Raw genomic sequence first — 27,738 nt, forward strand, 5'->3', positions numbered from 1 at the left:
GACTTTCAAATGCTTCTTACGGAGCCACTCCTTTGTTGCCCGGGCGGTGTGTTTTGGATCATTGTCATGTTGGAAGACCCAGCCTCGTTTCATCTTCAAAGTTCTCACTGATGGAAGGAGGTTTTGGCTCAAAATCTCACGATACATGGCCCCATTCATTCTGTCCTTAACACGGATCAGTCGTCCTGTCCCCTTGGCAGAAAAACAGCCCCATAGCATGATGTTTCCACCCCCATGCTTCACAGTAGGTATGGTGTTCTTGGGATGCAACTCAGTATTCTTCTTCCTCCAAACACGACGAGTTGAGTTTATACCAAAAAGTTCTACTTTGGTTTCATCTGACCACATGACATTCTCCCAATCCTCTGCTGTATCATCCATGTGCTCTCTGGCAAACTTCAGACGGGCCTGGACATGCACTGGCTTCAGCAGCGGAACACGTCTGGCACTGCGGGATTTGATTCCCTGCCGTTGTAGTGTGTTACTGATGGTGACCTTTGTTACTTTGGTCCCAGCTCTCTGCAGGTCATTCACCAGGTCCCCCCGTGTGGTTCTGGGATCTTTGCTCACCGTTCTCATGATCATTTTGACCCCACGGGATGAGATCTTGCGTGGAGCCCCAGATCGAGGGAGATTATCAGTGGTCTTGTATGTCTTCCATTTTCTGATGATTGCTCCCACAGTTGATTTTTTTCACACCAAGCTGCTTGCCTATTGTAGATTCACTCTTCCCAGTCTGGTGCAGGTCTACAATACTTTTCCTGGTGTCCTTCGAAAGCTCTTTGGTCTTGGCCATGGCGGAGTTTGGAGTCTGACTGTTTGAGGCTGTGGACAGGTGTCTTTTATACAGATGATGAGTTCAAACAGGTGCCATTCATACAGGTAACGAGTGGGGGACAGAAAAGCTTCTTACAGAAGACGTTACAGGTCTGTGAGAGCCAGAGATTTTCCTTGTTTGAGGTGACCAAATACTTATTTTCCACCCTAATTTACGAATAAATTCTTTACAAATCCTACCATGTGAATTCATGGATTTTTTTTTCACATTCTGTCTCTCACAGTTGAAGTGTACCTCTGGTGCAAATTACTGACCTCTGTCATCATTTTAAGTGGGGGAACTTGCACAATCGGTGGCTGACTAAATACTTTTTTGCCCCACTGTATATATATTTATAGTATATATATATATATATATATTTATAGTGATTAAGCCTCTGAATTACTTTTTAGAGTGTGGAGTGTCAGCTTTTATTGAGCACATAATTTGCAATTTGTATATAAAAAATCATCAAAACAGCTTTATTTTATCATTTTAGCTGGTAGAAATGTCCTCCAAGGAGGTACTTTTTACTTTCTTACCTTGAGTACATTTCAGAGCCTGTACATTTTTACCTTTTCCTGAGTAAAGAAGTTAAATTAGTACTTCAACTTTTACTAGAGTATTTTTTAACACTAGTATCTTTACTTGCACTTAAGTACAGAATTTCTGTACCTTTGCCACCACTGCAACATTGCAAGGAAGAAGGGTTAAAGCAAGATAGCAAGTTCTTATGCTGCTGCATCACTTTCATACAAATAAAACAAGACAAGAACAGGTTTCCAAAAACAGAACAAGAACAGGTTTCCGTAAACAGATGGTGCAGGGGTGGGTGGCATTTCCTTCTTTCCAGTGGAAAAAATATGTAAATTTACCAAATGTAGGGATTAGTACTAGAAGGAAGATAGGTACACCTGGAAGGCATAACCACAAAATTAACATGATTTTAATGTTGATAAAATGCAGTGTAACTAAAAACAGTGAGTGTTCTTATTTCCTTTAAACACAATAAAGGTATTGTAATCCAACCACGCTTTTTTTGGGGCGATCGTGGTTCAAGAGTTGGGAGTTCACCTTGTAATCGGAAGGTTGCCGGTTCGAGCCCTGGCTCCAACAGTCTCGGTCATTGTGTCCTTGGGCAAGACAAGTTGCCTACTGGTGGTGGTCAGAGGGCCCGGTGGCGCCAGTGTCCGGCAGCCTCGCCTCTGTCAGTGAGCCCCAGGGTGGCTGTGGCTATAATGTAGCTTGCAATCACCAGTGTGTGAATGGGTGGATGACAGGCTGTGTAAAGCACTTTGGGGTCCTTAGGGACTAGAAAGCGCTATACAAATACAGGCCATTTTCTGCTGCTGAGTCATTCTCAAACCAGCCAAGAGATATAATCTTTCCAGTGAGTCCTGGATCTGTCCCCGAAGGACATGCCCAAAACACTTGGCTAAGAGGTGTCCAGGAGGCATCCTAATCATATGCCCAAACCACTGCAATGTTAATAAATAAATATATTTTATTTACTCTGTATTATTTTATTCCTTTCCTATTCTGCCATGATGGTTGAGAGTCTGTACACCATAAAATCTATTAATCAAACCCTGTATCTCAGTAATTCAAGTTCTTTCAAATAATTTCTCCTCATTGAAGTGTAGTTAACTGTAGCTTCCTCCTCTGTTGTAAAAGGTCCTAATTGCTTCACACTTTTTAACTTGTGAATATACTTTCACTGCTAAAAGTGTGTCAGTTCAGACAAGGCCTTTATGTAATGGACACGACTCACATTCTATCTGTATTTTTATACCATTTGTGGCTAAATGCTGAAAGGGAAGGTTTACACATAATCTACTTTATTCAATGTAGATTCAAAGCAAACGGTAACAGCAGAAATGCAGTTATTCACTATATGTAATATATTCTTGACCCTCTCACAAAAATCTCAATAATAGTTGATATAATTTTTTCGATGGCATTTCATAAAATCAAGTAAATTGTTTACCACCGCTAAAGTCCCACTGCAATGGCCTCCTTAACAAATACTGCAACTACACAGGCTACAGACTTGGATCCAAGATTTGTAAGTTCCTCTTCACTATTTTTTGTTTCATCTTTTTGTCTTGCCAATATGCTTTGAATCAATGGCATTTATTGTATCTCAACAAAACCTGAAATCACACTCAGAAATAATGGGTGTTACAACGTAACAACCATTATTGGGGTCCCTAAGGACCCCAAAGCGCTTTACACATCCAGTCATCCACCCATTCACACACACATTCACACAAATGTAGTAGCGTACTGGTATGGTAAACTGCATGGAGAATAAACTCCTTACATTCGGTATACCTGTAAGGACAAGTTGCTGAAACATGTAATAATAATGGATTGGATTTATATAGCGTTTTTCAAGGTACCCAAAGTGCTTTACAATGCCACTATTCATTCACTCTCACATTCACACACTGGTGGAGGCAGCTACAGTTGTAGTCACACCTGCCCTGGGGCAGACTGACAGAAGCGAGGCTGCCATATCGTGCCATCGGCCCCTCTGGCCAACACCAGTAGGGTAAAGGACACAACGACCAGGACAGAGAGCCCGGGGATCGAACCGGCAACCTTCCAGTTACAGATGTGCTTCCCAACCCCCTGAGCCACAGTCGCCACCTAAATATCTAAATATATGTAAATATCTCCAAACCAAGTCATTTATCCTGCATCCACTCTTGTGTTGGGAATTCCAGCAGGACGTACAGCTATATAAAATCTATACAGTTTCTGCATAACTAACTGAATAGATTCAAATTTCGTTTAATATTTTAATCATATTAGTCTGTATGTGATATGGAGTTAGTGGCAAAAGAGGAGTGGGAGTACATTTAGCTTTCTATCAGGTTATGCTTCCTCTTTCTGTGTCAGAATGTTATTTACATGCGGTTTTCTCATTTCATGATCCTATTCCAAGCCAGGAAGAATATTTATTTGCTTTTTTCCTGCAGTTACATCAACTCATCTCTTTTCAGATTGTTTTCTTTCTCAGCAACATGCAGAGGTAGGATTGTGATCTTAATCATTTTATTATGTAGTTCTTTTTTTTTGTTGTTAAAGATGAGAAATAATAGTGCTGGTTTTTGTTCTAAACTTCACAGGATGAAGTGGTCAGCAGTCTGGTGGTTGGTGCTTTTTGTTTCTCTGGACATGCTCTCTCAGAATTGTGTTTCAGAAATTGGCACCTGTGCAGCCTGTGCTAAAAAGTGTGGTGAAAACATGAGTAAGTGCGTACATGTTTTTCTTTAACATTTTCTTGACAGTTATATTAAGATGTTATAAAAATTGCCATACCTTTTTATCATAATACAGGTTGCTATAAATACCTTGAATCCAGTAACGATGTATGGCAAATAGAGACACACCATCAGGATTTCCATAAAGCTGTATTGCCACAGTTTGACAATGACAATATTCCTGTGGGTGTTCTGTGGTGTATGATACTGGGATGTAGTAGAGGCATCTGCGGTGCAGCTGTTTATAGTTCTTGCTCCAGTGCATGTGGATTCTCAATCAGATCGAGGTCTTAGGATTTTGGTTTCAGATCAACATTTTGAGGTCTTTTTTGGGTTCTTCAAGTTGTTATTCAGTAGTTTGGGGATTTGATGTGTTTTTCTGTCTTTAATCTAATAAACTTTAGAAAGCAGAGGTAACCAAACTGTTTAAGAGTAAAGTGAGATCTTTAACTTAATGTGTTGCTTAGTTATTCCTTGTATGTGAGGAGAGGGATTGTATTAAACAAGGAGCCAATAAACAGAAGGATATATGGGAGAAATATGGTCTTTCTTTCTAGTCCCTGTCAGTACTCTCACCGCAGCCTTATGGCTCAACTGAAGGTGTTACATACTGATGGAAGGTGATGTTCGTCCAGGTGCACATTGGGGTGTATCACTCTAAAACATAGCAGTTCTGTGTCACTGCCGGCTTCTATTACTGCCCTGCATTACTTTTGTAAGGCATTACTTGTAATGAACCTTTGGTAATCAGTTTTTGGTAAGCAGGATAACTAATAGACAATAAAATAAAAAGTTCATAACATAAGATATGTAGCCTGGTCTCTACCAAAACATTTATAATAACATTTACTGAATCCAGTGAATTTCTGTGAATATATTTCATATGGAACAACACGGTTAAAAAGTCAAACGTAGGAATAACGTCATTTAGTTAGCACACCCACGTTACTCATCACAACTAATGTGCATTATCTTTGTTATTTGGTCACATTTATACCTTATAAACAGCAATTACACTCCACACATGTTAGTTTAAAGAAGTATCAACCTTAGTGCTGCACTATGATGTCAAATTATTGTCACAACAACAAAAGCAAGGTGATGTGTGGGGGCACAACCACATTAAAACAGCTTCACCAATAATTCTGAAAACCGTTTTTAACGTTTCAAATACTCAGGCTGCCACAAAGGTATTTCAGGAAGGTTCGGGGAGATTTTAATGTTAATGTGCTTCAGCATTTGTTCGTGGCGTTCCAAGATTGCTTCCGGGGTGAGGACGGGCTGCGGGGGGTGTTGAGTCCGCTGAGTCCGTGCTGGCTGGATCGTTATTGTGTTATTGTTCAACAGGGAGGACTCAAGTGCGGGACTCCAAAATCAGCTGTACAGAATAATTTATTTACAGAATCCACCTTGTGTCTTTACAGGCAGTGCAAGGCAGTGCTATATACAATTAAGTCAGGGACGGGGCTCAAGGGAAATCCAAGGGGTTAGTCACGTGGTGTCCAGGGGTCCAGGTTTTAGATCTCACCCTGAGTAGGCACACCTGAATCACATGATTAGTTCATTACCAGGCCTCTGGAGAATTTCAAGACATGTTGAGAAGGTAATTTATCCATTTAAATCAGCTGTGATGGATCAAGGACTCATCTAAAACCTGCAGGGACACCGGCCCTCGTGGACTGGGATTGGGGACCCCTGAGTTACACAGTTCACTTTCAAACACTTGACTTAGCTTAGCTGTAGACTTCACTTTCATTAACGCGTGGCAGACAACAATCCAGCGAAGAACAGCAGTCACCTCCTGGCTTAAATGCATGCCACCCTGATTAGGCTCAGGTGTTTCCTCTCACCGAGAGCGTGGGCCGAGGGCGTGAACCTACAAAGAGTTCCGCCCCGGCGATAGAGAAGAGGTGAGAGAGAGAGAGTGGACGTTTGGAAAGAAAGATAGAAAAAACCTCTGATCAGCTGGACGCTGATTCCCCTGGCCGTGACAGGTATTAATGGGTAAGAAAATAAAGTAATAAAGTTACATATTATAATTTTAAATGTTTAATTGATCAGAGAAATCCAAAGACAAAAAACGTTAGACCCTACTACTAAACTCATACAGAGGCCCAAGGGATCGTGGGAATCATAGAATCATGATGTCATTTTTCTGAAGAACTGATTGTTCACTAAGTGGTGATTTGAACCTTTTGAAAATCTAGAACATGTAGCGATGACACATGTAGAAAATTGTGTATGATCCTAAATTTTTTTCGTAAATTAAAAGCTTTCAATATCTTCTCTCTGATATTTTTTGCAAATCACTTTTTTATATAATCTGTGGCATAAAATGATGGTAGAATAAACAATTTTTTTTGTGAACTGAATCTTTAATACCATTGAATATGTGGTACCTTTAATTGACCTTTTAAGCTTAGTATGATATGTTTTCTTTATTCCTTTAACAGCTAGCTGCTGTTTTCAGAATGTGTGGAACCCTGTGCAAAATGGCACCAAAGAAGACCCCATTAAGTAAATGTTTACATTTTTTGGTCATATTTATGCTTGTCTGAATATTTCTGTTTCTGTTTGTTTATGACTGATTTCTTAGTCTTTGATCAAGCATGTATATCACAGCCAAACGTAAAGAATTCGCTGAGAATTAAGATTAAAATCACGTTCAAGATACGTATTCTGTGATGCGTAAATACTCAAAAGATGCAAATACAAAGGATTCATGTTAATATTTTCTTCTTTATCTCCCCCTCTCCCTACAAGAACATTGGAAATCCTAGAAAATATTCTTGAGCAAACAAAAGTGGAAGGGGCCATATCAATGCATTTCCCTGATTTAGTTGTTCTCCTGTTCAAACCCAATCGTACCTCTGACAACCTTGAAATTTTCGCCAGTGACAGTGAGGTATGAAAGAAAAAAGAATACATAATACACATAATAAAATATAATGATTTTGACATAATACATAATATGTTGATCCATGATTTTGTATTAAGCCCAATTAACATTGTTCTTGTGCAGCTCTAATGCCTTTGTTGTGCAGAATAATTTTTAGCAAAAATCTTCACATCATCGTATCACAGATACATTGCCATGAAATTTTGTTAGAATGAATTTAATAATTTTTAATAAATAATAATTATAAAATAATAATAATTTAATAAATGTTCGGATAATCCACCTTTTCCTCTAGCATGACTGTCAGGTCACTGTTTGTCATGTAAACACAACCTAAAAATCGATCTCATCACTCTCAGCTGAAGTATTCACATGCAATGCTTCTCTATCTTTCAATAATATAGGCAGGATTGACGCCAGTCGCCAACAGGAGAGTACACGTTCGACTACCAAGAGAAGTTGGAGGAGGGGGGAACAAGATTATCTTTTCCATGCTTAAGTTTGCTGAAACAGCCAGCGTGAGAGACTATACTTTGTTATGTATTATAAAAAAGACATGAGCAAATAGTCCTACCCATGTATACTTACTATGTAAATTTAAACTCCCACTTACTTTGGTTTGGCCAGTAAGATTTTTTAGCAAAAATATAATGTTAATATTAACTTACATTAGCGTTTTTGGTATTGCCTTACTTGGTTTTTGAACATGATTAGTTTTAAAACTGGAATTATCTTTTAATGTGGTTTAGTTTATAGCTCATGTTTGCAGTTCTCCTATACATCCAAATACACTGATTAGGGGGGAAAAAACTCCACCATATAGCACCTTTACTTTCTTTTAACCACATGAGAACAAACCACATCAAATTGAATGAATAAAAGTCAATTTATTAAAAAATTCTGAATATTGGATCAGCACTTTTGTTGCAATTTTTTTATTTAACTTTAGCAAGCTAATAAATCTACTAAAAGACAACTTATCAAACTACATAGACACGACTTGCAGGTTTAGTACAATGAGTTTATTTACAATTAATGTTGCACAAAAAACAGAATATGTCCACAAACACAGACAGACTGATAGAGAAAAGAGGGGAGAAATGGTAGACAGCAAAGCAAGTAAAGAAAAACTTTCTACAAGCCAACTTGATGAACTTGTGTTGTATTGCAGAGCATGGTTGGAACCTTCCATGAAGTTTATGATCAACGACTGGTTGGCCTAAGTGTGCAGGGCAAGAAAATATCAGGACTACAAGAGCGCTTCAACATCACCATGAATTTCACCACAACAATAAATGTAACTCCTGATGTAATTCAATATTTTACTCCAGTCTTACTTTCTATACCTTTATATCATTGTTAAAACAACATATCAGGTTTATTAGTTGTTAAAACACATGTATGTATGCTGTATTGCATAAGATGTAAAATGATCGCCATCTCACAATGCTGTGATTGCAGCTATTCCCCAAAGCTGTATGAATGGTGCTCATGGCCACTGATCAGTGGATACTGATCAATGGTCATCGCAATTTGCATATTAGTGATCAAGAAACAAACCTCACAGCCCGTTTTTGGTCAGCGGTGCTGGTTTTTTCCTTATGAGAATGTTCTCTTCGTAACGTTCGGGAAACCTTCTTCAATCTGGGCTGAAGAAGTCACTTTGATGAATGATGAAACGTTTGTACCACTGAAAATGTTACATTCAGATGAACAGAAGCAATTTTTGGGGGGATATAAATGTTAGAAAAAAGATATGCACTCACCAACGACTTCAGTAAGGACACCTTGCAAGTGGACCCTGGTTTTTCATTAGAACTGCATTAAATAGAGACTGAATGAAGTTTTTATTCCCATCTACTAATATTGTTTTATTATTACATTATCATAGCACAAGGTTCAGTTGGGTTTCCATAAACACAGGTGGTAGAAACATATTCTCCAAAGAGCTACTGTTCACTTTCTTACTTTAAGTACTTTTCTTGACCATGCCTAAATGAACGCATGAACAGACACGCATATATAAACACACAATATTTTTTGTGCCATAGGAAACCCAAGAGCCATCCTGCCAGTTTTTAAATTTCACAGCAAAGAGTAAGTAACCAAGCGTCACTATTCAATAGTAATCTATAATACATTGTTTGTGTTTGTATTTCTCAATTGTGGTTTCACTCAGCATCAGGAATTTGTGGTGATGTCATTCAGCTATCACAGCAACTCATGCATAATGGTCCTGTTTGTTTGACTTACCAGATTTCAGTAAGGAGGGCTGCCTTACCCTGTGGACACGTGGTCAGGGTAATGTTACCTGTTCCTGTGACCACTTCACATACTTTGCTGTGATCATGGTAGAATTTACCTTTTTCATGATAAAAAGGGGCTTTAAAACCATTTATCCATGCTACATCTCTAACTGTAACAATGTGTATGTATTCTCCTCAGGTATGTACTTCCATCTCACTTAAAGACCAGAAGATTTTATCATACATTACTATAACTGGCTGTAGTCTTTCACTTTGTGCCCTGGTCATTGCTGTATTGCTCTTCATCACAAATAGGTATTATTCCCACCTTCATCATCCCCCCTTTCACATCTTCAATATGTGGAATCAGTATCAGTATCTTTAGTTTCTGCTCCCCTTTCCTTTTACCTTTTTGCTGGTCTTCTTCTTTTCATTAATTTAAAAAGGAATGCAGTCATCCTCTCTTACATTCCTTCTCTTTTCTTTTTTATTTCATTTCTCTCATCAAGTATTTTTTTTATTCTTCCACTTAATTTCCCTACAAACATGATATGACCATTAACTTTACACAAAAGTTATCACTTACCACAGATACCTTCTCCCCTCTCTGACAGAAAACTCAGAGAAGATATCTCTATGAAGGTCCACATTAACCTTGTAATTGCTCTGATTCTCCTCAATCTGCACTTCCTGCCCAGTCACATGGTGGCAGCAGAGTCCACCACATGGCTTTGTTTTTACATGGCTCTTGCCCTTCACTACTCCCTGCTGGCTGCTTTCAGCTGGATGGCCTTGGAGGGATTCCACCTCTACCTTCTCTTTGTAAAAGTTTTTGACACCTATGTCAGCAGATACCTGCTCAAAGTCTGTGTGGTGGGATGGGGTAAGTGGAGCACTTTAAACAGGAAGTTGTCTTCACCAGTCTGCAAACCTTTGTCTGACTGATCAGTTTGTGTGTTTCAGGTGTTCCTGCAGTCATTGTGTCATTGGTGGTGATCATAGACAGAGAGTTTTATGGCTACATCTCTATCTCCCCTGAAACTGCAGTGTAAGAAACAAATTTGCATGCATGTAAAATCTAACCTTACTTCACATTTATAAGGTGATTTGCATGTGCATCAAAATTTCTATGTATTTGCATGTCAGGGAGGAAAATGTGTCTAATTTGTTTAAAATACACTGCATGTCCTACATTTCTGTTACAGAATGCTTTTCTGGCTTTTCAGTGTGAGACATTAAATTATCATCTGTTTCTGTTCTTTCTCTTTAGATGCTTTATAAACAATCAAATGGTGAAAATGGTGACTACAACGGGACTGTTCCCCTTTGTGTTTCTCTTTAACATGTTAATGTTTGCAGTGACAGTCAAACGTGTTTTCTCTGTTGGACAAAAAAAAAAGGTAAATTTGTCAAAAAAATCTTTAAATTACTTCATTTCTAAATCCTCCATGTCAGCCTGTCCCTTGGAAACCCCAGACCAACTGGTCTTGCCAACATTATTCCTCATTTTTCAATTTAAAATGGATCTGCCCGGGACCTCCTCCAGGTGGGACATGCCTGGAACACCCAGGAGGCATCCTGTCAGATTCCCCTATCACCATAACTGGCTCCTTTCCATGTGGAGGAGTAGCAGCTTTACACTGAGCCCCTCCCAAATGGCTAAGCTCCTCACCCTATGTCTAAGGGAGAGACCAGCCACCCTGAGAAAAAACTTAGAAAGCTCATTTCTGCCATTTGAATCTGTGATCTCTTTCAGTCACTACCCAGAGCTCATGACCGTAGGCGAGGGAAAGGATGTAGTTCGACCAGTAAACTGAGTGCTTTTCTTTTACGCTCAGCTCTCTTTTTACAATGACGAGCCGGTACAGCGCCCGCATCACTACTGCTGCAGCACTAATCCATCTGTCGACTGTCCCACAATTCTCAATTGAAAACAAGAACTCGAAATATAATATAACTTCTTTACTTCACTAATTATCTCATCTGTAACCCAGGGTGGGCACTCCAGGTTGAGGGGCATGGCCTCAGACTTGGAGCTACTGATTCTCATTCCTACTGCTTCACACTTGGTTATGAACCACTCCAGTGCAAGCTAGAGGCCACCACCCGATAAAGCCAACAGAACCATATTATCTGTGAAAAGCACAGATGAAATTCTGAGATCACCCATGTGAAAGCCTTCCAGCACTTGGCTATGCCTGTCCATAGAAATTATGAACAAAATTGGTGCTAAAATGACAGCCCTGGGTCCAACGCGGACCGGGAACAATTCTGACCTATTCCTGCCATTGTGAACCAAGTTATTGGAATGGTTGTCTAATTTTAAATATTCTGAAGAAAGTTATTTACTGGTAATATTTTAAAATGTGTTTTTAAAGCTTAAAACATTTCTATTAAAATCAGACTCTATAAATGAACAAGTGCATCTGGAGAACACAAGCAATTTTGAAAACATTTTGTGGTCATCTGTGTTTTTTTTAACCTGCTGTGTCATGTTTCATTCTGGTAAATCAGCTTGGGCAGATTATCCATACCAAAGTCATCAAAAGTATTTGTCGCTTGTTGGGAGTCTGCGCACTGCTTGGCCTTACCTGGGGCCTGGCTTTCTTCTCATTTGGACAGCTGACCACTCCTAGCCTCTACCTCTTCTGCATCCTGAACTCATTGCAAGGTCTGTACAGTCTACTGCTATGTGTGTTTCTGTCAAAGGGAATAATGAGGATTAGCTTATTGATTCCCACCCAGTATCCAGTAAGGGTCCTGGCTAGACCACCCATATTGAAAACCAAGCCCTGGAATGGCGCAGCTACATCTGCAGCCTGTCTGCAACTCGGACACAAAAACATTTAATTCTTCCCGTCTCACCACCATGGGAAGCAGAGCTTTTAGCTGCTATGCTCCCAGGCTGTGTTCTATTTTATTGTAAAGTGTCCTTGGGTGTCTTGAAAGGCGCTTCCAAGTAAAATGTATTATTAGTAGTAGTATTATTATCAGTGTTATTATTGCATGTTGTTCTGTGTATGATTGTGTATGTGATGAATAAAGCTTGTTTGTTTGAAACTGAACAAAATTTTCCAACAAGGCCACTTGTTAAAGTGCACATGCTATCCATTTCATAGACATTACTTCGAAATACATTATTGTATGCAGTAGATTTTGACTTTTCGTGTGTATAAATGAACAGTAACCTAACACAGTTGACTTATCAGTTTATTTGAATTAATTGCACACTCCTCACACTTCCTGGACTCACTCTGATCCTTTGCCTAACACACTCTTCTTTGTGCCACACAGGTTTCTTCATCTTCCTGTGGTTTGTGATGTCAGTGAGAAAGTCCCAAAACTCTGCTAAACAGACGAGCATTGAAACACGTAGTAAAAGCAACTAGATTAAAGACAACTGGAAAAATACCAAAAGGTGTGCTGGTGAAATGTGCAACATAATGCTGAAATCTGACAGTAACGATTTTGTTTTACTTCTGGATTTTATATGCCCGGCAATTTACCATAACTGGCAGGAGCTGATTCTAAATGATGAAAATAAATGTAATAGTATGAAGATTTTGACAGTTCTGCTGCTTTATTTGAAATTTTCTTGTTTATATAAATCTTTGTGGAAAAGGGGTTATCATTCCAAAATAAAGCTTAAATAGGATGACAGCATCCTATTTAAGCTTTTGAGAGTAAAAGTTGCCATACTGAAGAGAATCTAGAATGACTAGATTCCATGTCCGACTGGATTGTCAAGAGGACAATCATCGATTATTGATATTTTTCCCTTGAAGTCACCTGTCCTCTTTTTTTTCGATTGCACACAGAGCAGATCTTGCTTTTAAATGCAGTTCACCCTCCACTGGTTTAGTGCTTTGAGACATTTTGATATAGTTATGTTGATTACACCATTGTGAATTTACGGCATGTTTCCTTATAATCCAGCTTTGAGATTATTAGAAATTGTGTTAGTTATTTTATGTTTTGAACTTTTCTGTGCCAGTTTGTACATCTGAACATGCTCAATGCATTGCTAACTTATAAAAGCTACAGTGTCAGTGTGAATAATAAAAAAATGATATTTTTTTTGCTTTGCTTGTTTGTTATATTTCATAATATTTCTATTAACAGACCTAGTTTAGAAAAGACTGATGTCAGACTCCAAACTCCACTGAAAATAGTTTTTAGAACTGCAGTCATATTATTGCCCCCATAAAGAACATTTGCCTAAAACAAATACCTCCCAAAGACCACACAGAAGCGCCTCTTAAACATTAAACACATAGTCACTCAGGCAGATTACTGGTGACTGTCTGGTCCATCGTGCTCACCTCAGAGATGTTGACTGAATGTTAAGGTAAGTCTTTCTTTATTTTCTCATTATTTATTTCTTTGTGTGCTTTGTATCAAATGCAAAAAAGACATACATTCAAAAGTGAATTTTAGCTAGAAAAAATGCTTAACATCTTTATTAGTTTTGTAATGTATTTCGGCAAACACTTGCTAACTACTAGTCAAGCATTACTAAATCTTGAAAGACTGCAATGCAAACCAGGAATGGAGAAGACTGACCCTTGGACAGTAGCTAAAATCTTTCAAAAGCTGCAACTTTTACTATGAATGCAAATGGTCCCAATTTCTAGTTTGTGTTGCACTTTTCACAGGATCACTATAGCTGGTCTTGAGGGAAAAAAATAGATCATTGACATTTGGCTACACCTGTATGACTGAGGCTTTAGCAATTATTTCCCCAGTGATTGGCATCAACCTTCAGAAATTACTTGCAAAGGGTCAGAAAATGCTCAAAATGGTCAATGGATACTTAAAATGAGAGAGAACTTGAGGGTATAACATTTGTATGTTTTTTAAAGGACTTGAAGACAGTCAGACAAGTGCATTATTGTTATCAGTACATGCTTTCCAATATGCATATTCGAGCTTACTTCCTACTACCTTCCTCATATGTGAATGTTTATTGACATGGATTTTAAATAAAGCCGATTGAAACTCTCTGAAACACATTCATTTTGTTTTATATTTTGTTTTAAATTTATTCCACATATTCACAGGATAAATAATGTTGACCGTACTTCTTTTGCTACTGCTGCACGAATCACTGGCTGACCAAGGTATGAATGTCTGTTTTGTTTGCTCACTATTGGAATTTATATTTATTTATTATTTATTTATGTATCTATTTATTTATCTAACATTTTTGTGCAGTCTTCAAAAAATAACACAAATACAAATTGGATTTAAAATTCTGGTTCTCACCACTTATTTCTGTGGAATATTTTTTTAAATTTACCTCATATTTTATATTTTCTTCCATTTTTTCTGCCTTGTCGTGTATAAGACCTCATGTTTACATGAAGCTGTTATACCAACCACAAAGATAATTTGTAACACACGATTCAGAAAAATTCTATTATTTTATAATCTTACAATATATAGCACCTTGTGGCGACTGTTGCTGTGATGCTGTACTACTTGTTCCTATGTAAAACATTAAAGTTCTAGGAGATTTAGAGGGAGCAAGAACTGCAATCAAGCTCTATTTACAGTTTTTGCTATAACTTGCCTGGAAATTTGTTCTAACTGGCAACAGTTTTTTCACATCTCTGTGGAGGAATTTTGGCCCTTTTTCTTTGCAGAACTGATGAGTAAATTGGAGCGGGAGATTGAGAGACAGATTGGGGCTGCAGCTGCAATGATGTGGATGCTGTATCAATCTGTTGTGGTAAAAGGAGAACTGAGCATAAAAGCGATACTCTTATTTACCAATCAATCTATGTGCCTCCTCTCACATATGGTCACATTAGGTGTGACCAGCCGCTCACCAGCCTCTGTTGGCCTCACCAGCTGTTGTTTATCCGGGGCCTTGAAGTGGAGAGGGTGAGCAGCTTTAGGTACCTGAGCGTCTACATCTTTGAGGACCTCACCTGGACCTGGAAAATTTGGTATGTCGGCCAAGATCCTCAGCAGGTTCTGCAGCTGCATTGTGGAGAGCACACTGACAAGCTGCATCACTGCATGGTACAGCAGCACTACTGCCATGGACCGCAAACACCTGCAGAGAGTGATAACAACTGCTTGGAAGATCACTGCTGTCACTGCAGAGCACTTACCATCGCAGAGCCCAGAGGAGAGCTGCCTCCATCCCCAAAGACCCCCCACACCCCCAACACGGGCTGTTCACACTTCTGCCATTGGCATGGAGGTTCAGAAGTCTGATATCCAGAACATCTATACTCAACAACTCTTTCTTCCCCATTGCCATCAGACTCTTGAACAGCTGACCTATTTTTGACCAGTAATAATAATGTTTTGCACATCAGGCTGCATATTAAGCTATAGCTCTTTTGCACACATCTCTGTTTCACACTTCAATATTTTGTCTCCTTTTCTGTACTTTTGTACTATTTGTATTTTATCTGTTCTATTTCTGTTGTCTATATTAACCGGCATCTGAGGGTGGACAGCAAAGAAAAAAATTCATTGCACAGAGAAATGCCTTTTCCCCCCCTTTGGACACGTGACAATAAACACTTTGAATCTTGAAAAATGAAAAAAACTGTGAAATCAGGGAGGGGGCTTAAACTTTTTCACAGCACTATATGTGTACTACTTGGTCTCTCTGGAATAGTTGCTCTTAACTTAACCCTGACTGAATATGTGTAAGTTTATGTGAGTTACATCTTTTTTTTGTCTTCTGTGTCTGTGCACAGTGTGCCTCACCATTTCTACTTACACCACTGAAATTAATGGAACTAATGCAAACATCACTGAACATCAAAGTACGGTGGACTGTCAGATGCACTGTCAGACTTCCTGCGTCTTTCTATGCATCCCTGGAGAAAAGGCATGGTTCAATGGTACGTCTTACTGCTTGGATGTTAAGCCTGAAACAACACCTGAAAATGGAACAATTTATCAACTGGGAAAATGTAAGTGTGCTGAAATCTAGTCTGATTAGGATAGAAATTGTTCTGCCGAACTGCTGATTCACAGCCATTCCCACTTGTCCTCTCTTTTTCTTAATCTCTTTCGTGTCTCTTTTCCAGATCACACTTGCTACCTGTACCCATGCCTGAACAGTTCCATCTTGCGACTGATTGATTCACTGGATTATAAACAGAAAAACTTGATAACACTCTTCAACATAAGAAACTCGTGTTTGAACCTCTTCAATAATAATCAAAAACTCAAGTGGACCTTTATAAAGTAAGTAGGAGTCCTGCAGCAGGCACTCCTGCACATGCTGTTGAGTAGGCACATGTATTTGTCTTTTTTTCCTTTGTTCTATTTTTTCCCTTTAGTACTGTTAATCTTTAGCCCTGTGACCAAAATTGCTCACAGGATGGTTGATCCATCAATTTGGGTCAGACTGAGACATCTTAATGACAGTCGGGTCACCTTGGCACAAATTTTCGTGCCTTCACGTCACACTAGCATTTGTGGTTGCCAAATGCTAGTTCATTTAATGCAAATGTATAAATCTGATTGCAGAAGATGTTCTTTCATTTGCAAACATGTGGATTTTATTTCTGCAGTGAAGAAAGAAAGGCCATCCATACCCTCATAAATAACACCCAGACTGAGGCTGCATTGTCCAGTACCTACAACCAGCAGTACTTGTCTCTGAATGTGATCAACATCAGCAAGGCCCCAGTGAATTCCATAGTGGAAATAGAAGCTCCCCAGGTACACAAGCCAGATGTTGATGAAAAACACAAGGGAATAATATGGACTCAGATAGCATGACAGTGGTTGTTTAAAAGTATTGTCTTTGATCTAGTTACTTATACTGTATGCTTCATTAAAACTACCCTTAAATTGTTCTGCAGAAGGATATAAATGGACTTTTTTTCCCCATCCACTGTTAGCTGCACCCTCAGAACCATTCATTCATCCCTAAGATTTGGCTGCCTGTCGATGCTCTAAAGACCATCCCAGAGGAGAAGAGGATTATTGGCTTGGTCAGCTTCATGTATCACGACCATTTCCAAGTATATCCTAAATCTTTTATACTATTTCAATATGTTTTGATGAACTTTTTTATATTCTCAGTCATGAGCATTATCCCCATTTAAAACAAATTATGTACATAAAACATTTGTATTTATACCATATAATAATGGTCTTTATTTCCTCTCTTACTGTACATTCCTTTGTTAGTTTGATCAGGAAAAGATTTTATCAGTGGTTCTCAGGATAGAGGTGCTGGGGGAAGAGCGCCTCAGAAATCTGGCTTCTCCAATCAAGATGACCTTTAGAGTTAAAACAGACAAAGGTCAACTGGATGTAAGTCTGTTTGTACGGAAATGTTTATTCTTTTAGTTATTGAAAATTTGTAATCGGATTATGGTTCCACGGTGTAATGGTTTACATATTTGTCCAACATGTCAAAAGTCCCTTTGATGCTGTGGCAGTAAAGGCATCTAGCATAACAGTCTGTCAGATCAAACATGCAGTTCCTCCTTGTGATTAAGGGAGCAACTGAGATCACTGTGTCTGATAATCTCGGTGTCTGTTGCCTAATCATACACTGAACCACTAAATTGTGCAACACTAAATGTTCTGGCTCATAAAAAGGGGAAAAAAGATGTGACTTGATTTCATCATCATCATAAGTTTTATAGAACTTTTCTTTTACTAGTTTTATTCTGTTTAAGAAGCTTAATTGACTTTGCATTATTAACATTTTTCTAATTTTACAGAATGACTCACAGTTAGTCTGTCACTATTTTGATGAATTTGATGAAAATGGTAAGTATATATCAGTTTTATTGGTTACTTCAAGATGAACACCAAAGTAATGAGATTGGACACATTAATATTTTTTTACCTAATTATTTGTTAACTGACAATTTGGGGAATCTTTAACTACTGGCTTGATTTATTTACGCTATATTGGCTTTATAAACATGGTGTTTTAAAACTCCTGTAGTTTGGTGTAAGTAAATGGATCTTTGTACGTGAATTAGGACATGTAGTGTAATAGACACAGTGCAACATTGCTGCAGAGACAAGCATAACTGTATTTTGATGCAGTCGTTGTAACCTCTAATCTAATCTTTTGTTGAGAGCTTCCTGTTTTATTTCTGCATGTTCTTCCTGGGGAGGGGGGTGTTTCTATTCAGTACTCTAACCTCTTTGTACACTCATTTCTACTACACTCATTTCTACTACAAACACACCGTTCTGCCCTGCTTCATAGATTGAAACTCGCCCAAAATGCCGCGGCTCGCCTTCTAACTGGTACTGGTAGGCTTGAGTTTATCACCCCAATTCTCTCTGGCTTCCACTGGCTTCCAATTAAATACCACATTGATTTCAAAATCCTACTGCTCACCTCTAAAGCCGTAAATGATATCGCACCTAGCTACTTTATTGATCTCCTCAGTGTGTATATTCCCAGTAGAACACTGAGATCATCTGACCAATTTCTCTTGGTGCATCCTAGGTCACAGCTGAAAACCAGAGGTGACCGTGCCTTCGCTTCAGTCGCACCTAACCTCTGGAACAACCTCCCTCATGCTATTCGCTCGTCTGACTAAAGCCAGACCTTCAAGTCTCGATTGAAAACCCACCTTTTTAGTTTAGCCTTCCCGGCTTCCTAGAGCATGCCTTTTAAGTGTACTTTCTTGCCCTCCCATTTTCCTCTTTTGCTTATATTGTTTTATCAATTTTATCTTTAAGTCTTACTTGCTTATCTGCGTACTTGTATGCTTGGTTAATCAATGCCTCCCACCTGCTAGCTTATCTGCTTTTGTATTTTGCTACTGTTTTATTGGATTTTGTGAAGCACTTTGGTGTATCTCTGGTTTTAAATGTACTATACAAAAGTTGTATTGTATTGTATTTCGTCTCTAGATGTGGATGTGTGGATCCACATCTGTGGATGTGCATCCTCAGTTAGGCCTGTGATGGACTGGCGGCCTGCCCCACATTCTATCTCTTGCCTTTTAAAAATTTTGCATATGCTTAAGTGAAGTTAAGAAAGCAGTAATGAAAAGGCACGGATGTATAGATTACTGCACTTAAAATAGGAAACTGTTCAAGTACAAAGAACGAAGTTTTACTTATTTTTTAGGCTCACCCTGGAAAACTGATGGATGTGAGACTCAAAGCTTCAACCAATCAGATGAACAGGACATTGCGTGCTATTGTGACCATACTACACCGTTTGCTGTTCTTCTGGTAAGTTGTTCCTGATGAACTTCTTGTTTTTAGCCGCTTTCAGTTTTAAGATATAAGAAAAATAAATCTAATTATAGAGATCTTTATTCAATATGGGTTCCAGAGGTTAGGTGCGACTGAAAATCCCCTATTTCCTAATTTTCTCACTTGTTTTTAGATATTGGTAAAAGTAAATATGTAAACTACAGACAATTTTCATCACTTTTGCAGATAAGCGGTCAAATTGCAGCAGTCCACTGGAAAATATTGTCATACATCAGTTACATAGGCTGCGGTCTGTCAGCTTTCTTTACTGCTTTGTCTCTTTTGATGTATGCTTTCAGTCGGTATGTATCATAAAATTAGCATGCATAATAATGTGCTTGTCTGTGGACTTCACATATCTGATTGTTTTTTTATTTGTCTCCTCTTCAGTAACCACAAACTGGACTACTCACTATCTATTCACGTATCCCTGAGTGGGGCCTTGTTTCTGCTCAATTCATCCTTCCTGCTGACTGAGTGGGGAGCTACACTGGACCTAGAGGGCGTGTGTGTGTTTGTTGCAGCATTCATGCATTACTCCTTGCTCTGCAGTTTCACCTGGATGGCCATAGAGGGACTTCACCTCTATCTAATGCTGATCAAGGTGTTTAACACCTACTACAAACACTACCTACTGAAACTTTCACTTGCGGGTTGGGGTGAGTATTGCAAAATTTTCAACGGTATTTACTACATGAGAAAAGAGGAAAGGGTTTATGAGGAAACTTGCACTGAACCAGAGATCATGTAGACAATGGCTGCAATCACTATTGAATGTGAAAGTATGGGTAGCTACTAGGGCTGGGTGATATATCAAGTTTTTAAATATATCGATATATTTTTATAAGAGATATTTGATGTGACAATATTGTTTATATCGATATAGTCTATGCTATGTTATAATTATACTTGTGGAGCTGCAAGTTTACCTCTCTTTCTCCCACTTTTGCCTACGCTACGTTACTCTGACTCCCCTCTCTACTTCACTGAATTCACTAGCTGGGCCCACGTCCTCATATTAGGTTTGACAAAGTACTGGTAGGTAAAAGTGAATGCTTTGACACGAATTGAGCTGCGGTTTGGGGAAGGCCTCGAAGGGGACTGGCGATGGCTCCCAGGCCTGGCCGATCCCCATGCACTAAATAGAAATGAGGAAGTTAAAGAATTGAGAACAAGGAGGGAGGGAGGGAGGGAGGGTGAGGCACGTAAACAACGATCAACTGCTTGCAAGAAAACCATTAATCAGCATATGAACATTAACTGATGCTACTGAAGTGAAGCAGAGCAAAGTTACAGAGGTTTTATTAGAGAGCGAAGCAAGTGAATAATGCAGAAAACAGAGCGTTTTAGACGGGAAACAATTCCTGAGAGAGAGAGAGCTCTGCACTAAGCATGATTTTATCATGGTGGAAGCAAAACAGCAAAAGTCAGAGGGAATTCATGACGATGTTTATGTGAAGCGAAATGTGAAGCGATCTTCTTTTGCTGCTGGTTCAGTCAATATTGTTTGGAGAGAGATAAAAACCTGCAGCATCAGAATCGAGCGCAAAAAGGACGTAAACACAAAGCTTTCGGCTTTCAGCCCCGACGGCGTGTCCATGCCCGTGCTGTCAGGTGAGAAAGGCGACATCTCACTGATTCTGATCAGTCGGTGGGTCCGCGTTTTGTGTTTACATCTTTGTGCAGAATCCCTGTACCTGCTGTCGTTTACTGTTTTAGCTGTTTGGTGGTTGTTGAAGTTTTTTGATGTTTAACCTGAGATTCAGGCGTTTCGAGCAAAATAAATGTATATTTAAAATTCGATTCAGCATTTTAATGAATCGATATCACGCTATCCAAGCTAGAATCGATTTTAATCAATAAATCGATAATCAAAACCCACCCCTAATCCCGACTAAAGGCTGGAGGACTAATAGTATTTTCACCATTTACAACAGCGCCATAAAGTGCAAAATGAAGACTGTGTGAAACTGCGTGCTGTAGACCGCAAAGTCTCCCAGCCTCCTGCCCCGAAACAAACCACCTTACCAAACTCGTATACCGTATTTTTCGGACTATAAGCTTACACTAAAATCCTTTCATTTTCTCAAAAATCGATAGTGCGCCTTATTTATAAATTCTGGTTGTGCTTACTGACCACGGACCGATTTTATGTGGTACACAGCACTCAGAAATCTGTCAAAAATGTTTTAGTACGACTTTGTTAAGCTACATTGCTGCACCACTTGCTGGAATTGTCGGAGCATTACGGCTACCGTAGTCAGGAGCCTCGCAGAGTGATACGTACTGTGCTTCAACGTAATATTGCCATATTGTGTGTGTATAAGGACCACAAATGACACCTGTTAAGAGACATGATTATGAAGCGGATTTCAAACTCAAGGCTGTCAGTCACGCAGTAGAACTTGGGAACAGAGCAGCTGCGAAATCTGTGTGAACCTGCATCGTGAACTACGAACGATTAACCCCTGTGTTACGTCCCCTGGCTAGTCTAGGGGGTTGAAGGGACGAACATAAAGGTGGATAGTGAAGGAGGAGCCAAGATGGTAACTTTAAAAGGTTTATTTAATGCTGGTGATGAGATTTGGGTTCAGACTGAGGTATAACTTCAGGGAGAGCCATGGCCAACATAACAAACAAAACATCCCTGATGTAAAAATAAAAGAAACTTACCTAACTCCAAAGAAAACAAAATATACAACCTATAACCATAACCTACCTAACAACACATAAACAGGAGAAAACGGGATGTCAAAACAAAAGGCAGCTCTCCCCTACAAGCAGTCTGAACATGAAAACAACAATGCTCATACAAATCACAAAGGCATGCCAGCCTGTACAGGTATGGCAACCAAAATGGCCAGAGGGCACAGAAGCACAGCTCCACAGGCCTTAAGTAGTGCTCTGCTGATTAACAATTAGCCGGACTCTGAGCAGCATCCAATCAGGACAGAGGAGGTGGAGCCTAGACGAAACAAAGAGTTAGTAGGGAGAAGAGACATCCTCCTGGGGGATGTAACACCTCTGAGTCAATTGTGAAGTTTGAGCAGAAGCTGAATAACGCGACTGAAAAAAATCGCACAGTGTATGCCAGCTTAAAGAATATCAATACCAGCCCTAGTAGCCACCCCTTTTGAGATTTCCTTCTACATTCACTGTATGATTAATGAACACTGTTAAAACTGAACAACATCTCTTAGAAATATGTCTGACTTCTTCAGACTCACTTGACTGCCAGATTTCCCTAAACTTATGAATGAAGTCTTTCATATGCTGGGTGCCTCTTTGATAGTAAATAACTTGGTGTTAAACTGTGTCTGTGTCTTATTGTGTGCTTCTTAGGTATTCCTGCTGTAATTGTGGCAGTCTCTGTAGGAGTGATGGATTGCAAACAGTTTTATGGAGTTAAACAGATGACCATGGCTGACACCAACCAAACTAGTTCGATGTAAGTAAACCTGCTTTTGGCAAGACTATAAACTAGCACTATGCGCCTTTAGCAATAGGAATCCAAAACCATGACTGAGTTTGCAGGGCAACCTGTCTGCTACACATGACACAGGCCATGTCCACATGAATACGTTTTTATTTGAAAGCGTTTTGGCCTTCCATCCACACTGGCAAATGGAGCATTTTGAAAACACTCTCCAAAGCAGATACATTTGAAAATGCAGTTTTCACGTCGCAGTGTAGACAACGAACCCGGAGCCTTTTCGAAAACGATGACACATTTTAGTTTTCAAATTTATCCAGGCTAGTGTAGACGTAGCCACGGTGAGAATTTTCATGCCACACAGACATATTTAAAAACCTGCTGAACATTATGTAGTTTGTAATCAGGATAGCAAATAAATTAAATAACGCACTGGAAAAAATGTTCTTTACAGGATGTTCCTGCCTATTAAAGTAAGATCTGTCTTACAAAGAAGTGCGTACTGCTGAAACCATAAAGTACCAACAACCAAGTTTCATATCATTATGAAATTATACTGTTTCTGTTCTTTGTATGCTGGACTGTAGGCAGACTATGCAGCCACAGATTTTGAAACTGTACTTTGACAGCTCTGCCTGTTTTACAGCTGCTGGATCACTGACGACACCTTCTTCTACTCCTTGAACCTGGTATATTTCACCCTTGTTTTTATCTTTAACACTGGCATTCTCATGGCAGTGGCTTCTAGCATATGTAAGATGAAACAAGTGTTACAGACTACCTTAAAGACAGGAGCCACAGCTAAGGGGAAATTGTGGGGAGACCGAGAGAGGCTTAACGCATCCTGTAAGAGTGGCCTAACATTGTTTGGTCTTACCTGCCTGATGGGTACCACCTGGGGCCTGGCCTTCCTGGGTTCTGGATATATCAACTACCCCATTCTCTACCTTTTCTGTATCCTCAACTCCACACAAGGTCAGTTTAGTGGTTTGTGTTTGTGTGCAAGTGATTTGGGCATTTTGTGTCTGATCTGTTCATTTGTTTCTCTGGTTTTCTTGATAAGGTTTCTTTATCTTCCTGTGGATTTGTCTGTCAGCAAAGAAGCAGAGAAAGAGGGCTAAGGAGGACCGAACATCTTCAGCTCCTGTGAGAACTACAGAAATCAAATCTGATTAGAGTTACTCTCTACCATTTCTGCTCTACATGTAATCTTCTGTTATGTTAGATTTAAAAACACACTGAAACTTTAAATACTATTGCTTTATAGTATGTCTGTATTGTCTATATGATTTAATATTTTTTCTGTTTATATTCTGTTTATTTATTTTTTTCTGTTTAGTCAATCATATATATTTTACCTCTAATATTCTTGATATGTATAATTGAGCAATTTGTATATATTAGAGCTATTTCTTAATTTTTAAAAAAAAAAAAACTCTGTAACATATTTAATTACTTTAGTCTGTTACTGTTAGTGTCTTGGAGCAACTATAACCCACATAATTTCCTTAGAGATTAAAGTATATTCTGATGTATGCTTCTGAATAAAGTTGTACATGATATATGGTAGACTGGTAATGGACTGATTCTTATATAGCGCTTTTCTACTCTCCCGGAGTACATAAAGCACTCTATACAACATGCCTCATTTACCCAAGCACTTCTAAGCTCAAGTGCAAACTAATCTACATTCACACTCCAATTAACATATCAGAGGGCAACTTGGGGTCAGTATCTTGCCCAAGGATATTTGACATGCAGACTGGGGAAGCCAAGGATCAAACCGCCAACCTTCCAATCAGTAGCTGATCTGCTCTACCACATGAACCACAACCACCCCACTGAAGTGTTGTTAAGTTTCTATGGGCCTGAACACATGATTAACTTTGCCCTTTTCAGACTTTCTCACACGACACACTGAAGAATTAGACCATTTCTTCAAAATGTAATATGCTAGTGAAAAATATCTCTGTATCCATCCAGGTTAATGTTAGGTTAACTGTGCTTTCATTTCAGCACATGCACCAATAGCCCAGTGACCTTTGGACAACCCCCTGTTAAATAGATAACAATTCTTTATAAGACCGATTTATAATATAGTGATGTCATCAGTGTGATAAGTCGGTCTGACTGATTTATTCAGAATTCATTGAGATATGTAATACCATGCATATGATAAACAATTTACCGAACTGTGGATTTTGCAAAGCTGAGCTAGTGAACTAATATTAACATCTGGAAAAGATCCGGAAAAAGAGTAAAATAGATCCATTGCAATGAACTCCTTATGGAGATTTAACTTTTCTTCCTTTCCTGGTGTGGTCCAGAGAGACTCAATTTTTATTATTACAGCATTTAATGCACCATTTATGCCAGACTTCAAATAAAGGGTGCAACAGTGGTCTGTTTTCAGTTTGACATTTTTTTAGAGAAATCAACTTTCTTAACTTCTACATGTTTAAATCCTCAGTTCTTTTCTCAACCTCAGTGGGTTGTAATAGTTCTCTGAGGTTTGGCCAAAGGGGCCAAAGGTAAGAGATGAGAATTCCGGAGTAAGTACTCAAAATTCCCATGGGATTAAATGCAACAATAATATATGGTATTCACAGTTAAACCCATGTGATCTAAATATAATCTAAATGTAATATGCATTTTAATACGTCACAAAGGTAAATGTAGTTAATTAGAGCAACAAAACTATCATATGAATCACAAAATATAATTCCCTCGTATGCAACTTCGAATGTTCTAGAGATCTGTGAAGGTAGCATATTAGTTTTGAGCGGAGACTGAGAAGGAGAGAACGTATAGCGGAGAAACACACGGGTGTCAGTTCAACACGTGCGACATACTTGGCTTTGTTTGTGTGTGACCAGACGTTAACAGTGTGAGGTGACATTTCCGAGAGTCGCACCACAGTGTAGAAAGGTGTTTTCAACTGCAACTGCTAAGGTTAAAGGTTGGTCGCGACAACTCGTCTGATCAGCGGACCCTGATATGGACTGCTGTAAAGTGACTTGCTGGCGCGCTGTAGCACAGACAGCGCAGTGTCCTCAGGAGGAGCCGAGAACTGGATTCAGTGGACTGGTGAGCAGCCACCGACAGAGCCACTGTGTTTCCATTTTTATGTGCAGTGTCTTTACTTATATTGGTCAAGGGACTTTAGTGAACAGGATTTACAAAGGGGTTATGCATAAAAATAAAAATAAAATAACAGTTATGACTTTATATCTTTATGACTGCATGTATGTTACTGTACATACATAACCAGTCCAGTACTTTTTGGCCACTTAAAATATCTTTATAGAACTCTTGCTATATTTGTTGCAATTTCTGTTGTCCTCTTCGCCAGATTACTCTTAAAAAGCCATTTTTTAATGTCAACGAGACTTTTTAACTGGACAGTAAACTAAAAGGCACTTTGCCAAAAACTGATTGTGGCTTCTACCTTGTGATAGGAATGTTGTTTGTGGCTCAAGATGACTTGATATCATTCATGAGGGATATATTTGACACATTTCACATAGCATAGGCCAACAAGTGTGGTTTGCTTTTTTGTTTTTTTTTTGTTTGGGGGGGGGGGGGGGGGGGTGGGGGGGGGGGTAGCAGTGTAACTACGGGCCATCGCTTCTTGGTAAATACCGAAAATCAGTTTTTGACAGGCAATCACATTTTGGCACAACACCACCAAGATGTGATAACCTGCTTCTGTGTTGCTTAATAATATTTCATATGGTATTATTTAATTTAAAATATCTATTTCATTTTCTTGTGGGGATAGGTTAATTGGATAATCCAAATTGTCACTATAGGTGTGAATGTGCGAATGAATGTCTGTCCCTGTGTGTTGGCCCTGCGACAGACTGGCGACCTGTCCAGGGTGTACCCCGCCTCTCGCCCTATGACAGCTGGGATAGGCTCCAGCGCCCCTGCGACCCTGAAAAGGATAAGCGGAAGCGAATGGATGGATGGATGGATGGATGGATGGATGGATGGATATTTCATTTTCTAAAGTAACTGTGATATCATTTGAATTTATAAAAAATGTGTGTTTTTGTACATTTTTATGCTGCACCAAAGTACAGTAAATGTTCTGTTCTTGTGCTTAAGTTGTCTGGGATCAATTCTTTCATTAGTGTTTAAGTGTAACATGCAGGCAAGGGGTTTATGGTTAGTTTCCTTGATTCCTGTCCATACCAAAACCATTGTGGAATCTGATGCAATAACTAATCCAACACCCAAAATAGTGGGTCTAAACTGATGTAAGAGGGTTTAGACTCAGTATAACGGGTGGAGTGCTACACTTTTCATGACATCTGTTGAAGTTCTTAGACCTGATATATAATTTTGAATAATTTGTGCATGTCTTTATGAAGGTGTCTGACACATCTTCTTGTCGATCTGGTTACCCACTAGCAGAGGAAGAACAGAAAACTTTCCTTGCCACTACTTAAAATGATAAACCTGTAATACCACAAGTCCATCACACCAAACCTCATTAGATCTAAGGTAAGTTTAAAGCAAACCACTACTAACGGAATTTTTGGAATAATACATGAGCTATTCTGATTAGAAATGAAATAGACTATGTAAAGAGAAACAGGTCAGGAAGAATAGAAAAATACAGCAGTCCAGTTACCTCCAAAGACTTTATTTTCAAAGATTTGCATCTTATTTTACTGTGTGCTGCAACCTGTAGAACTGGTGTGGCGCAAGTTCCTGTTTTACTTCCTCAGCAAGCTGTAAGTATCAGCACTTCTTTAGTACTTAAAAGTACTTGATTATTGTGGTAGCACTGAAAGAAATTGCCTGATGTGAGTCATTTCCTTTTCTGAGCTGTGAACCACAGATCTGTT

General features: G+C 39.0%; 2 protein-coding genes across 2 annotated transcripts; both read left to right on the top strand.

Moving 5' to 3' along the window:
• Positions 1 to 6,907: 6,907 nt before the first annotated feature.
• On the top strand, positions 6,908 to 12,620 carry LOC146639296 (adhesion G protein-coupled receptor G2-like). The gene is made up of 11 exons (XM_085351163.1): positions 6,908 to 6,991; positions 7,390 to 7,503; positions 8,157 to 8,282; positions 9,037 to 9,082; positions 9,242 to 9,336; positions 9,431 to 9,546; positions 9,846 to 10,114; positions 10,195 to 10,279; positions 10,502 to 10,631; positions 11,746 to 11,902; positions 12,526 to 12,620. The coding sequence occupies exons 1-11, from the start codon at positions 6,908 to 6,910 to the stop codon at positions 12,618 to 12,620; spliced, it is 1,317 nt and encodes a 438-aa protein (XP_085207289.1).
• A 7,343-nt stretch (positions 12,621 to 19,963) lies between these two features.
• LOC146639297 (adhesion G protein-coupled receptor G2-like) lies at positions 19,964 to 24,058 on the top strand. The gene is made up of 4 exons (XM_085351575.1): positions 19,964 to 20,108; positions 22,792 to 22,897; positions 23,529 to 23,857; positions 23,946 to 24,058. The coding sequence occupies exons 1-4, from the start codon at positions 19,979 to 19,981 to the stop codon at positions 24,056 to 24,058; spliced, it is 678 nt and encodes a 225-aa protein (XP_085207701.1). The 5' UTR covers positions 19,964 to 19,978.
• Positions 24,059 to 27,738: the final 3,680 nt, after the last annotated feature.

This window comes from Diplotaxodon limnothrissa, linkage group LG1 (assembly GCF_057381915.1).
Source record: "Diplotaxodon limnothrissa isolate DT_005_m linkage group LG1, D_limnothrissa_male_GT1.1, whole genome shotgun sequence".
In the NCBI taxonomy this organism is placed as follows: Eukaryota; Metazoa; Chordata; class Actinopteri; order Cichliformes; family Cichlidae; genus Diplotaxodon; species Diplotaxodon limnothrissa.

Excerpts from the sequence above, each read along its gene's own strand:
- LOC146639297 (XM_085351575.1), top strand. The coding sequence starts at position 19,979 with ATGCATTACTCCTTGCTCTGCAGTTTCACCTGGATGGCCATAGAGGGA. Across the intron at positions 22,898-23,528 it reads ACCAACCAAACTAGTTCGAT|CTGCTGGATCACTGACGACA; the intron begins GTAAGTAAACCT and ends CCTGTTTTACAG. Across the intron at positions 23,858-23,945 it reads TATCCTCAACTCCACACAAG|GTTTCTTTATCTTCCTGTGG; the intron begins GTCAGTTTAGTG and ends TTTCTTGATAAG.
- LOC146639296 (XM_085351163.1), top strand. The coding sequence starts at position 6,908 with ATGCATTTCCCTGATTTAGTTGTTCTCCTGTTCAAACCCAATCGTACC. Across the intron at positions 8,283-9,036 it reads ATTTCACCACAACAATAAAT|GAAACCCAAGAGCCATCCTG; the intron begins GTAACTCCTGAT and ends TTTGTGCCATAG. Across the intron at positions 10,280-10,501 it reads ATCTCCCCTGAAACTGCAGT|ATGCTTTATAAACAATCAAA; the intron begins GTAAGAAACAAA and ends CTTTCTCTTTAG.